Source organism: Nomascus leucogenys, chromosome 5 (assembly GCF_006542625.1).
Source record: "Nomascus leucogenys isolate Asia chromosome 5, Asia_NLE_v1, whole genome shotgun sequence".
In the NCBI taxonomy this organism is placed as follows: Eukaryota; Metazoa; Chordata; class Mammalia; order Primates; family Hylobatidae; genus Nomascus; species Nomascus leucogenys.
The window spans coordinates 138,699,702-138,713,822 of record NC_044385.1 but is presented as its reverse complement, the minus strand read 5'-3'; the positions used below and the strand labels follow the sequence as shown (position 1 = coordinate 138,713,822).

General features: G+C 43.0%; 1 protein-coding gene across 2 annotated transcripts in view; it reads left to right on the top strand.

Moving 5' to 3' along the window:
• Positions 1–14,121, top strand: part of TUBGCP3 (tubulin gamma complex associated protein 3) — a 94,030-nt gene that overhangs the window by 64,161 nt on the left and 15,748 nt on the right. For both annotated transcript variants that reach the window (XR_004030216.1, XM_030813711.1), the window contains exons 17-19: positions 162–297; positions 11,772–11,860; positions 12,340–12,471. Coding sequence is in view for 1 of the 2 variants with exons in the window: in XM_030813711.1 (XP_030669571.1) it covers positions 162–297; positions 11,772–11,860; positions 12,340–12,471 (357 nt within the window). In the remaining variant the exon portion in view is untranslated. The remainder of the gene's footprint in view (positions 1–161; positions 298–11,771; positions 11,861–12,339; positions 12,472–14,121) is intronic.

Sequence of the window (14,121 nt, the reverse complement as noted above, 5' to 3'; positions counted from 1 at the left end):
ACTGTGAGTTTGCTTACGTGCTGCCTAGCATGTAGTAATCAGTGTGGTTGTTATATTATGATAGTTTGATAAAATGTACCTTTTTAAAAAAAGATTGAGACCTGTACTGAGAGGATTCTTATGTGGGAATACTATAAACTCGTCTTCTGCTGTTATCCCAGGTGTTTACTCGAGAATGTATGAGCCACTACCTACGAGTATTTAACTTCCTCTGGAGGGCGAAGCGGATGGAATACATCCTCACCGACATACGGAAGGGACACATGTGCAATGCAAAGCTCCTGAGAAACATGCCAGGTGAGCCCCCAGCACGGTCACGGGTCCGCACACACTCCCAGCAGCCTCCAGCCCCCACTGGGTGTGGTTTCCAGCAACTCCGCGGAAGTTAACGTAGACTCACGGTGACAGCTATATATTTTTTTCAGATGGCGAACTTTCTTTTAAAATCACATTTATTTTTTATTCTAATGTTCATATATATACTTTTAAAAAATTGCCTATTTTTAAGGAAAGCAGTTTAATAAATCACTGACTCATTTAAAATTCACACAGTGTTTTAACTAAATTGTTTTTGAGAATGTCTTTAATGTTTTGTCCATAAACCAGAACATGGGAATATAATATTTAAAACAATCTAAAACTATAGTAAAAATTCTTAGTTATCAGATAGTCAAGATTATTTTAATGTTATAAACATTGAATGACTTAAATTACAAGTAATTTTGAAGTCTTTATATAAAATTGATTTGGTCAGAACCTTTGAGAAAGTATTTCAGTAGGTATGTCTCTAAAGAAGAGCTAAATGGTATATGCCTTTAATCCTTTGGTGAAAAGTAATTATTAAGAATAAAAAGAGAGCAGTTGTTTGGAGAAAGCGGTTCATGATCTCTGCCTCTTTACCAGCTCACAGGCTGATCCCTGAGCAGCTACCAGAGATCCAGAATAGAGACCCCCGCCGAAGGCTGTGGGGCAGGGAGTTGCCTGTCTGAGCCAACAATGACTTGTAGAATTGTCGGTTTTTATTGGGTGTTGATACTTGACTATAGTGGGAAATGAATGGTAGGAATCCTCTGAATTAGCTGAGAGGGAAGTGAAGGGGAGATTTTCTTTTAAAGGCAGTGATGGCTGCAGGCAGGGTGCCCTTCTTGTGAATGTGCTGCCGCTGGAGGGGAGGCGGGAGGAGGGCCGTGCTGAGAGGACTGCATGCACGCCTGGGGCTCTGCGGGTCTCCTTTTATCACGGTTTCACACTGTCCTTCTCGCCACTGTTGCGGATTCCCTTGCTCACAGTTGCTTTAGTTGGATGTGTACTTACTTGCCTGGACTTTTCCTTCCCCGTGTTCTTATGAATACCACCAAGTAGATTGGCTCCTGGCTGCCCCCTTCACGAGGCAGGATCTTTCCTATAGTGGATTGAGACCAATTCAAGGCCAAACTGATGCTGTCATTGTCACATGTCAAAATAAGCCTCTGTGAAGGCTGAGCTCCATATCAACTTGAAATATGGGCTGGTTGCGATACAGTTTTCTGATCTGATTATCAGTTTAGCAACATCTGTATCAATTTGCTCTTCTCTTATTGTATTGAGTATCAATAATGAGTTTTGTTTTCTAGTTGGAGATAACTAATAAATTTTTTGATCAGTTTTCTATGTATGGGAAAATGCATATTTTATTATTTATAAAATTTATTTATATCGCTAGGATCCTGCTTCACAGAGTTTGACTCCAGCTTCTTCTGCTGATCCTTCCCCCTCGCTATTGAAACTTTTTCTGAACCATTTTTAATAGCGTGATATTACCTCATGTACATGTGATTTCATCATTTCTCTTTGGACGTGTAGTTGTTTTTTCTCCAATTTTTTGCTGATATAAATAATGCCATGCGTGTTTTTATAAATATGCCTCTGAATATTTCTTGAGAATAGATAGAAGTGGAACTGCTTGCTTAACAGTTTCCATTTTAGTTTGACTTTTTATTTACTAAGTATTCATATTCTAACTCTATTGATATTATCAGATCACTTTTTGGGAAATATGTACCAGTTTAGTTCACATCTCAGTAAGCCCAGATCGTATTGTTGAAAGTTGTCTGTATCACTGTTTTTGCTAACATTGGCTATTAATTCAAATAAATTGTCAATTCATAGGTGAAAATGGAAGTTCATTTTAACTTTTATGCTTTTTAAATGTTATGCTTTTAAAATGATTGATGAGGGTGAACACTTTTATTTTTATTTTTAAGATGGGATCCCGTTTTGTTGCCCAGGCTAGCCTGAAATTCCTGGGCTCAAGTGATCCTCCCACCTTGGCCTTCCAGAGTGCTGGGATTACAGGCATAAGCCACCACGCCTGACCTCTTTTTTCTTTGTTTTGCTGTATTATATCGTATTCCCTTTATCTACAGGGGATATATTCTAAGACCCTCCTGCCCACCCCATGGATGCCTGAAACCTCAGAGAGTATCAAACCTTACGTATACTGCTTTTCCCAGTATGTACATACCTATGGTAAAGTTTAACTTATAGGTTAGGCACCGTAAGTGATTAACAGCAATAACTAATGACAAAATAGAATTATTTTAACATCATACTATTTACGAACGTTATGTGGGTGTTATGTCTCTCTCAAAAGATCTCACTGTACTGTGCTCACCTTTTTTTCTCGTGATCTGTTGACCTGATAACTGAGAAAGCTACTGAGTGACTAACGGTGGGGTTGGATATGCCATGAATTTGCTGGACAAAGGGTTGATTAACTTCCTGGCTAGGATGGAGCAGGATGGTGTGAGATTTCATCACTACTCAGAACGGTGCTCAATTGAAAACTTATGAATTGTTTATTTCTGGGATTTTCCATGTACTATTTCTGGACTGCCGTTGACAGCAGGTGACAAACAGCATAAAGAGAAACTGTATGGGGGACTACCATATTTCCTTTTTCAGGAATTGTTTTACCTGTGTTTCTGTTGGGGTATCAGTGTTCTTACCTTTAATAAAGAAGTATTTTAAAGTAGTTCATGGCCAAGCAGCTTCATGAGCAGAAATCAGCTAGCTGATTTTGCTAATCCAGCCTGTTAGAAATGTCCTGCTAATGATAAATCTGAAGCAGAGTACAGACAGACCCTGTAGAGAGCTCCCATCAACAGCTGCCACGGGGCCTTGTATGGGCGTGGTGTGCAGAGGACAGCTTAGTCTTACTTAAAGTATCGACGGTATCACCCTATTATTTTAGCAATATTCATCAAAGTAGTAACTTGCTCCGTGGTGTGCAGTAAGTAGTTACATGTGAAAGTGCTTTGCTGGGGGCAAGAGTTTTTGATCATGATCTACCAAGAAGATCGCACCCATTCGTCATGTCAGATTGTCCGCTTTTCATGGCTTTACCAATCCTGGATGGTAGCAGCTTTTTATGTATTTGCCAGTCAGCTGGAAAAAACACAGTGGCTAATACTAAAATGGTTTGTTAGATTCAATTAATCTAAAAAATATTTCTACTACTGGAAACTAAATTCATGTTTCAGATAACATTTCACAAAATGAAATAGACCAATACAGGTAACTGAGCCTGTATTCTTTCTCAGCCTTTGTGTGGGGTGGGGAGGGAATGAATGGAGGCTTTTTCTTTCTCCCTCAGCCTCCCTCCCTTTCCCCTTTCAAAACCGTGACATTGAAATAATTTGCTTTTGGTCTTTATTAGAAATAAAATCGATCTCTTATGTTCTTGAGGGAAAACAAGGATGTGTTCATCTTTCATGAAGAATCAAGATGAAATTTACGTAGTCAGGTTCTAATAGAAGTCTGATTCAGAAATAACACTTTCTTAGTTTTCCTCTGGTTTTTAAGACATTAACTTACTCATCTGAGACAAAAATTAATGTTTAGACAGTGAGTTTTTAGAGGGCTCTTAAGAGAATGTTAATTCTCTGAAATGGTCCCTGAAGTTCTCAGGGAACAGTGGTTAGTGTAGATTACATTTTTTTTGAGATGGAGTCTCGCTCTGTCACCCAGGCTGGAGTGCAGTGGTGTGATTTTGGCTCACTGCAACCTCCATTTCCCAGATTCAAGCTACCCTCCTGCCTCAATCTCCTGAGTGGCTGGAATTACAGGTGCCCGCCACGACGCCTGGGTAATTTTTTGTAGTTTTAGTAGAGATGGGGTTTTACCATGTTGGCCAGGCTGGTCTCAAGCTCCTGGCCTAAAGTGATCTGCCCACTTTGGCCTCCCCCAGTGCTGGGATTACAGGCGTGAGCCACTGTGCCTGGGCTTTTTTTTTTTTTTTTTTTTGAGATGGAGTCTTGCTCTGCCAGCCAGGCTGGAGTACAGTGGTGTGATCTCAGCTTACTGCAACCTCCGCCTCCCAGGATCAAGCGAGTCTCATTCCTCAGCCTCCTGAGTAGCTCGGATTACAGGCATGTGCACCAGGCCCAGCTAATTTTTTGTATTAATATTTGTAGTAGAGATGGGGTTTCACTATGTTGGCCAGGCTGGCCTCGAACTCCTGGCCTCATGTGATCCGCCCACCTTGGCCTCCCAAAGTATTGGGGTTATGGGCGTGAGCTACTGTGCTCAGCCACTGTTTAAGATAATGGAACTCCACTAGCTTAAAATGAGATGTAAATAATACTACATTTTAAAATTAGAGCTTGTACACTAGACACTAAATTATTTCTTGTCTAAAATGTAATGATAATAAGTTACAGGTTTTCCTTTATCTTTTCTAATCCCACTGAATGAAATGTGCTCTCGAGAAAAGTAGCGTCTAAATGAATAGCTTCCTTGTGTAGGTATTGAAGAGCAGTGTCTGGCCATGGAAATAGCTTGGTGGGGCCACATCTAAACCAGCAGGTCCCTTATAATTAGAAAACTTTCAAGTAGAAGGCACTTTGGAGATACCACAGTCAAACCTCCCTAGTGTATACTGGAGAGCAGCCTGAGACCCAGAATCTGAAAAGGTTGGATTGGCCCAAATTTGGTTTTGGCCCAATATATTGAAAAATAAGGTAAATCAAGGTTTAATAGCTCATACTACATTTTTTTTTTTGGTTTTCCTTTTAACCATATTTTATCACGTCTAAGATACACATTGTTTTCATGTTCTCAGTGTGTCTTAAAGTCTATTGAGCTGCAGGCTCCTGTTGCCTGCAGCTGCGTAAACCTGGCCCCAGCTCCTCTTGGTTCCTGGAGCTGGGCTCTGTGCTCTGACAGCACAGCCTTTAGTACTGGCCACAGCAGCGGTTCATTGCCTTCAAAAAGATTACACCTTGGCTCCACCCTGGCTCTGTTTTGAAATGAAAAGTTACTGTGTGGCCGGGCGCGGTGGCTCACGCTTGTAATCCCAGCACTTTGGGAGGCCGAGGCGGGCGGATCACGAGGTCAGGAGATCGAGACCACGGTGAAACCCCGTCTCTACTAAAAATACAAAAAATTGGCCGGGCGTGGTGGCGGGCGCCTGTAGTCCCAGCTAATCGGAGAGGCTGAGGCAGGAGAATGGCGTGAACCCGGGAGGTGGAGCTTGCAGTGAGCCGAGATCGCGCCACTGCACTCCAGCCTGGGTGAAAGAGCAAGACTCCGTCTCAAAAAAAAAAAAAAAAAAAAAAGAAACTGTGTTTGCAGAAAGGTGTAGAAATAGCAGTGGAGCATAAACTTGAAATCCATGAAGCACATAATTATTATTGAGAGAAGAACCAAAATGCCACTTTTCCATGTAAAGCAGCACCACAGATTTTATCTTACCAGGAAAGGCAGGTGCCCACGGGCCAGCAGTGCCCTGTGAGGGGCCCATCTGAGCAGTGGGTTCAGAGGGTGTTTCCCTCACAGGACTGTGGTCAGGGTGTCTGTCAGTGTGATTGGCAATTGTTTTACTTTCTTGATGATTCATGTAGTAACGATTCATCTTACAAATGACAGTGTCTTAGACTCAGTGAATGATAAAGGATGAGTTGAAGTTTTTCTCTTTAAAAATTTCTTTGTGTATCTATCTGTGTTTTTGTATCCTGTGTTTTGTATCCTTAATGTGTATCAACCGTCCAGTGTGGCCTCGGCCCTGCAGGAGGTGTGCTTGCTGTATTCATTGTATGTTTCACTCATCATTCATATGTTTCACTAAGGATCCAAAAGATCCTCTTTTGGATCCTTAGTGAAACATACAAATACAGATATAAAAAGTTCTCTGTGCCTGGCTCCAACTGATAGAAACTTGAAGCTGAGTCGTTGGTGCTGGAGCTACATTGCCCGGGGGGTCCCCACCCCACCACCTGTCTCTGAGGCTGTGTGGCCTCAGCTGATTTCTTGATCTTCTGCCTCAGTTTCCTCATCTGGGGGATGAGGTGGCGATGACACTTACTTCCTAGTGTTGTCAGGATTAAGTCTGAGTGAAAGTACTTGGAACAGCACCTGCCTGTGGTGAGTGCCCCCGAAGTTCACTGTTGCCGTGATTACCTGCCTGGGAGAGCAGGAATGCAGATGATGTAAGGATGAGATCCTTAAAGGTGGTTAGAGACTGAAAACAATCCTAGTTCTTAACAAATGTTGTTTGGATCCTTAGTCTTGAGAAAAATAAATCAGATTTAAAGTGACTTTGATAAGGTCACTTTTAAATACAGTAGCATCACTACAGATATGGGTTGAGGAGGTGATTTTGAAATTGTGAACAAATTGTTTTAAGGTCTTTTCTAAAAAAACAAATATAATGTTTAGCAGTACTCGATGCTATCTATAGGGGCATCTCCGCATGTGAGGGGGTTCTTGGAAGGTGCCTGAACAAGTCCTTAAGAGCCGGTGTTTGAGTCAATCTTGAAGTTCTTTCGACAGCCTTTAGGGGTCAGCGGAGAATTACAGAAGAGCCTGGCGCTTAGCTGCTGCCCAAGCGGGAGGAGATAGTGGCCGCCCAGTTTTGTGTATCGGCCGTCCAGTGTGGCGTCGGCCCTGCAGGAGATGTGCATCCTGTATTCATTGGACCTTTTGCCAATGTTGCTTTGCTTTTGGGATTCTTACATAGTTACTTGTGGGTCAGCCATAAAAACACATTTAAAACATGTGCCTAAAATATATTTTCAGAGTGCTGGGTAAAGAGATCCTAGGCATGTTGGCAGGTATAAGTGGAATTTTTTAGGAACTAAAGGACTAGTTGTGCCTTGTGAATTGAGTTCATAGTCATCACAGCCTTAGAGCAGTTAGAAGTTCAGAAATACTATTGCCTGTAGTGTTTAATTTCTCGTTTGGGAAAGAAAAATAATTGTGATATTGTAGGGATTTCAGACTTCTGTCATGTGGATGGTTTTACGAGGTTTCTTTTCAGTAGCAGCGTCCTCACAGCAGCAACCATATGTCTCTCACTGTCAAGGAGCTTTGTCTCAAAAGAAGACCATTGAAGATGCTGTCCTCCGTACTCATTGTAGACACAATAAGAGATGATTTTTCTAGAAGGAAAGCTGTATTCGCTGGTAGTACTTTAAGACTGTAAACGGCAAGAACACCTGTATTCACATTGTTGCTAAATTGGCCTTTCTTATAGAAACCTTTTGAAAGGTGTGAGTTTGAGTACTCAAGATCTGGAGGAATGCAGACTGCCTGCTCTGACGTCGAGTGTCCAAATCACGCATTCTTTCAGGAAATCATCATTGAGGGCCCACTTAGTGCTCCCTGTTGCTGGTTCCCAGTGACGAGGTGACCAACCAGCTCCCTGTGGCCAAGCAGCTCATGGCCTATTAGGGCAGAACAGACGTTTACACAGGAACTTACAGTCAATCGATACGGGAAAAACCAAGTGGCATGGGAATGTTTAAATGAGGCATCTGACAGATGTGGGTGGTTCCAGAAGGCTCCAGTGGTGATGGTGTCCAGGCTGGCCCCTGACAGGTGAGGATGAGCTGTTCGGGTCAGTGGGGAGGAGAACAGCATGTTCAGCTAAGCTGTGGAGGGGGACTGTGCTGCAACATGGGGCTGGAGAGCCCAGCCAGGAGCACGTCCTGAAGGTCTGGAATCAGGTAGTTGACAATAATGAACCTGGGATGCGACCGTGGCGGTTAGCAGGGCAGCCAGTTGTAATAATCCGTGTGCGGTGACGTTGGCCTTTATGGTTACAGCAGCTGCGGGGCTGGAGGGAAGGGAATGGATTCGAGGGCAACTTGGGCTGTGGCGCCAGCAGGACCAGGTGATGCGTGTACAGAGGCCAGGAGGTGGTTACATGGATTCAGAGTGAGGGGGTATGGGTTAGCCTTTAAGGGTGTGCTAGGAGGGAGAGGTGGGCTTGGAGTGACTAGGGGGCACGAGGGATGCAGGCAGAGCCAATGCCAAGACAGCAAAGCAATGCAAACCTGGTGGGGCCAGGGCTGCGGGATGCTGAGGCTGGGAGTGAGGGAGAGAAGGGGAAGGCCCCAGGCAGCACTGGGATGGGCTGGAGTGGGATGTCGGGAGTTTAGGCTGGAACTGAGCATTGCATGACAGTGTTGTTTGGTAGATGTGTTTGTTTTGTTTTGTGGCCATTCAGTAGCATTTTTATTTCCCAGCGTGACATTAAAGAACCTAGAACATTAATCAGAGAAATTGTACACTCAAGAAAATCAGAGATTCTGAAATAGAATTAGTGATTTAATCACTAATCACTGTGTATCTACTTTCCGACCGATTTGAAGCTGGAGAAAAAAATTCCTGGTTTCATAAATAGCACAACAGTGAAATGTAGAAGACGTTAGCAAAAGCATATTTGTGCCATGAGAAACCAGCATGTTACTCAGATGCTGCCGGCTTGACTGACCCTGAGAATAATTCTGGAGGAAGCCTCAGAAATGCAGGCGGAGCAGAGTAGCACAGACCTGAGCTTTCATGGGACTGAGCCGCTTCTATCACACACGCAGCCCCCAGCAGGAGCTAGAAAATGGAGAATAGCCAGAAAAAATGTTTATGCTTCTGTAACAAATCTAAAGTCCCTCAAAGAAAGTGCTGATAGTAGCCTGCTTTGCATTTTTAGGTGAAGGTAAACTTTTAGGTGAAGTTTCACCTTTCATTTTTAGATGGAATCTACAATTTTGTCATTCAGCTTCAACCTTCTCTGAAGGAGGTCAGGATGGATAAGTATAACCTGAGTAGTTGCTTGAAAAGGCTAGAAAATAAAACAGATTGTGCTCACTGTGCACAAGTGCACAGCAGTGCTAAATTTTAGGATCACACTGAGCATGTACCTGGGGAAGGGTCAATGGAGACATCGGATGTCAGGGTGAGACCTGTGAGTGAGTCATGGCATGTGACTTGTAGGATTCGTCGGTTTGTTTTCCAGTGAAAAGATCCACCAGAGTTCTTTGATAATATTAACATAAAAATACAAAAACCTTCCACAAGTGGTTTCTAAACTATTTCATATAACTTTGCTGCACTGGAAAGAAATCAAATCACATCCGAGAAATAGCTTGAGGACAAATATATGTACACTCTGTGCACCTGTAGAATGTTTTAAATACTCACTGTTCTCCAGGGAAGACTGGCTATAGATTTTCCATTATAGTTCAGTGACTTCAGTGGGGGAAGACACAGACCTCTCATTTGAGCTCTGCGTTAAAACCTAAAGTTGAGTGCAGGTGGTAGTTATTGTCCTTAAAATCTCACTGAAACCATAACACGGCTGAACATCACTAAAACACCACTTTATTATGCCCCTTTGCATTGAAAAGGAATTGTAGTTCGAGGGGTTTTGAGTATTACTCGATTAGAAATCTTAGACTGTATTTATAGTTTTAGTAGGGAAAAGTACACTCATAATTCTAGGATTTCAGATGAACCTCAAAGCTGAACCCATTCTTCGGATACACATTGACCATATCTGTGGGTTGTAGATTCCTAATGGCAAGAAAGATACTTGGGGTATGTGGAGTGCACGCTGTGCTGCAGGAGCCCCATGAGACAGATGCTTGGTAGATGTCACGGGTCTGCAGGAAGTCCCGTGGGTACAGATGCTCGGCAGATGTCACAGGTCTGAGGGCAGCTGGGTCTCTTCTGAGGGTCTTAGAGCTGAGAGTGCATCTCATGATTGTGGACGCTGTAGTTCACTGTGTTTAACTGTCTGTGGGGCCATGTAAGGAGCGCTGAGGATTCTTTGTAGAGTTGTCAACTTTGTAAGTAAATCTTGGATATGCCTCTGATCCATCAGTCATAGGGGAGGCGCTTGAGCCCTTGAGTGGGTGTGTTCCCTTGCGAGGTGCCGGGCGGTGCGTGGATGTGGACGAGGGCCCTTTGGAGCTCCTGGTGGTTAGGTTGCCACCTCCTACCTGTTCATTGCCTGAGGGACAGTGTGTCATCCCTCTCTTTAAAAAATGAATTTTATCCATCTGAAAGGTGCATTATCTAAGTCTGCCATCAATGATCCCTAACTAAAAATTCTTCTGCCTCCTTGAAAGCAAGTTCTTTTTTTGTCTTTTGAAATTTATTTTTTTAAACATCTTTTGTTACTGGCTGCCATATATTTCATTTAGGTAAGTGCTAGTGTATAATGTATATTACTGTCTGCTTTATAACTCTCTGGCTCTCCCTCACCTGAGCCTCTGTGTTCGAGAATTCTAGCCCCTTCCTGAGGCCCAGGCACCGGGCAAGTGAGGAGTGTCCTTCTCTGCAGTACGTCCTCCTCCTTTCCCCGGTGCACGGTGTGTCCCTGGAGACTGGGTGCCAGGGTCGGATGGCGATGCTGCCCGTTAGTGGAATCTGTGCCTTCGGACAGCGTTCATACAATTCACATACATATTTCATGTTTGTATAAGTTGATCATCTATTTAAGAATTTACATTTTATAAGGGTTAGAATTCTATCTCCTCCTCTCCCACTTTTCTCTACTGACCAAGCTGTCATGTGTTAAACCAAGACAGCAAAACTGCAAGGTGTCAGTTGATCTTTAACTTACAGAAAGAGTATTTTTTAAAAAGTATGCATTGCCACTGTTATTTTTACACACTCTATAAAGAGGCTTGAGTTCCACTTCTTTACTGTCTTGAAAAGAGGCAAGACTGATGTCTCACACAACTGCATGCATAGCAAGTCTCGATCTCGTTATCGAGGTAACTCATTGAGGGCATTTGAAGCAGTAACAAAACATGTCCAAGCTGACCTGTGTTATAAAGCCTTTTTGTAATCACTTCACTGATGGGCCTAGCTCTGATTTGAGCCATCACATAACATTAGTGTAACAATATGCTGCCATAGTCTTTGAACAAAAAATTAAAAGTGCGAGCAGAGAACTGTGCTCTGTGGTGACCTTCCAGCCTGGTGATGGCTGTGTGATCTCCTAAAGGATAAAAGGAGAGTCTGAGCTCATCGCTGACCTCCCTCGAGGCTCCTCTTTCTCACAGGCGGTAAGGCCACAGTCGGTTCCTTAAAGAAATGTCACCTTTATCTCCAGAGAGCCAGGGAATAGTAAATGTTTCATGTACAGCAGGCAAACTAATTGTAAAGCCATGAAGTAGAGCTTCTATTTATTCAGTGCACTGCATTATTAGAAAATAAATGTTTTGTATTTAATTTTTAAATACAATTAGATTTTGTTTCATATATTCCTTATTAGGCCTTTATTAGGTAAAGTAGTATAGTACTACTTGGTTAGATAGCTAAATTTTTGTTTAGCTTGAACTGCACAGAAATTGGTTATGGAGAGGTTGTTTCCTGTTAAGGGGTCGAGAATTTAAATGACTGATTTTTTGTTTTAAGGTAGCTTGCAGGTGGGTAAGGGAGAACAGCACATTGTCGGTAAGTGTACTTGCATTGCACCTCTGACGTCAGCTCTTCCCTTGCAGAGTTCTCCGGGGTGCTGCACCAGTGTCACATTTTGGCCTCTGAGATGGTCCATTTCATTCATCAGATGCAGTATTACATCACATTTGAGGTACACTTCAGTCATTGTGTTGATTTTGGTTTAAATAAGTCATGTCTTGGCTTTTGCATGGTATATATATGTGTGTATGTATATATGTGTGTATATTTATGTGTGTGTGTATATATGTGTATATATACATAATTTTTTCTTTTTTTTTTTTTTTTTTGAGATGGAGTCTTGCTGTCGCCTAGGCTGGAGTGCAATGGTGCGATCTCACCTCACTGCAACCTCCGCCTCCTGGGTTCAAGCGATTCTCCTGCCTCAGACTCCTGAGTAGCTGGGATTACAGGCGTCCACCATCACTCCCAGCTGATTTTTGTATTTTTAGTAGAGATGGGGTTTCGCCGTGTTGGCCAGGCTGGTTTCAAACTCCTGATCTCAGGTGATCTGCCCACCTCAGCCTCCCATAGGTGGTATATATTTAATGAGTGATGCTACACTAGGAAGAACATGAGCTTATCTAGCGTCTTTAAATTGTTGTTTCCCAGGTGCTTGAATGTTCTTGGGATGAGCTTTGGAACAAAGTCCAGCAGGCCCAGGATTTGGATCACATCATTGCTGCACATGAGGTGTTCTTAGACACCATCATCTCCCGCTGCCTGCTGGACGGCGACTCGAGGGTAAGACTCCCACCTGCGTAGAAACAAGAAACCAAAAGAATCGTCTTCTTTTCTTGGGTTCCTGTCAAATGGGGAATCTTAGAAATCCTCTGATGCAGCCACATTGGTAATAATACAGATAATTTTATTAAAAGTTTAATGTTGAAGGTACAGTTTCTGAACAGAATTGGAACAGTAGTGCAGTAGTGCTGAAAAAAGAATATACTCTAAACTGGATATAAAAATTGTAGAAAATAATAATACCTTTTCATTTTCTAGATATAATGATATCCTATTGTGGTATTCAAAAGAGAAAACCATGACTTTTGAGTTGTTGAGGTTAATATCTGAACAAAATAAGCAACACAGTATAAGAACAAAACAGGCCGGGTGTAGTGGCCCACGCTTGTAATCCCAGCACTTCGGGAGGCCTAGGCAGGTGGATCACCTGAGGTCAGGAGTTCGAGACTAGCCTGGCCAACATGGTGAAACCCTGTCTCTACTAAAAATACAAAAACACCAGCCGGTTGTGGTGGTGTGTGCCTGTAATCCCAGCTACTTGGGAGGCCGAGACAGGAGAATCTCTTGAACCCGGGAGGCAGAGGTTGCAGTGAACTGAGATCATGCCTCTGTACCACAGCCTGGGCAACAGAGCGAGATATGTATGACATTTTTTGCAAACATTCTTTTCCTTTAGGGTCCATGTTCTGAAAGTTGCACGTTCCATGTGGCAAATCTTCCTGGAGTTCTCCTTTTATTCTGAGGTCTGGGGCAAGAAGGAACCACACTGCTTTCACTTGAAGCAAATATACTGTGAAGTAGGGGGCAAATTTCAAATGCATCCGAGACTTCACAGACGTTTCTGACTGGCAGAGGCTGCCTCCAGCTGGGCCTGCACTCTCCTCAGGGCCTGTCTGTGGAAAACACACCACTTCAGGGCCTTAACTTCATCTAAACTTTAGTATATGTAGGTTAGCCAGCCATGAATTTCATTATTAAAGAACTATCAATCATGTCAAAAAATGGTTGAGATCAAAGCTGCTTCTATATGGAATGTTTTACATGTTTTTATAAATATGTGGAAATTATGTCAGAAAAATAGTTTAAAATACTTTGAGGATAATTAATAATTAAAGATATATACAGGCCAGGCGCAGTGGCTCATGCCTGTAATCCCAGCACTTTGGGAGGCTGAGGTGGGTGGATCACAAGGTTAGGAGATTGAGACCATCCTGGCTAACACTGTGAAACCCCATCTCTACTAAAAATACAAAAAATTAGCCAGGCATGGTGGCAGGCACCTGTAGTCCCAGCTACTCGGGAGGCTGAGGCAGGAGAATGGCGTGAACCCGGGAGGCAGAACTTGCAGTGAGCAGAGATCGCACCACTGCACTCCAGCCTGGGTGACAGAGCGAGACTGTCTCAAAAAAAAAAAAAAAGAAAAAAGAAATATACTTCTTGAGGTTTGAGGCCCTTGAAACCTCTATTACTAACCCTGGTCTTGTTATCGGACTAAAACCACAGAAGGTTTCATGCTGCCTGCCAGTCGTTGCCTCTCTGTATTCAGTAGATGCCGACGAGCGTCGTCTGCACACATTTAGGAAGTCAGTGTAACAAATAGCTCTCTGTTCCTAGACTCATGTGCCGTTGGCCAGCACGGCCTGTCTCATG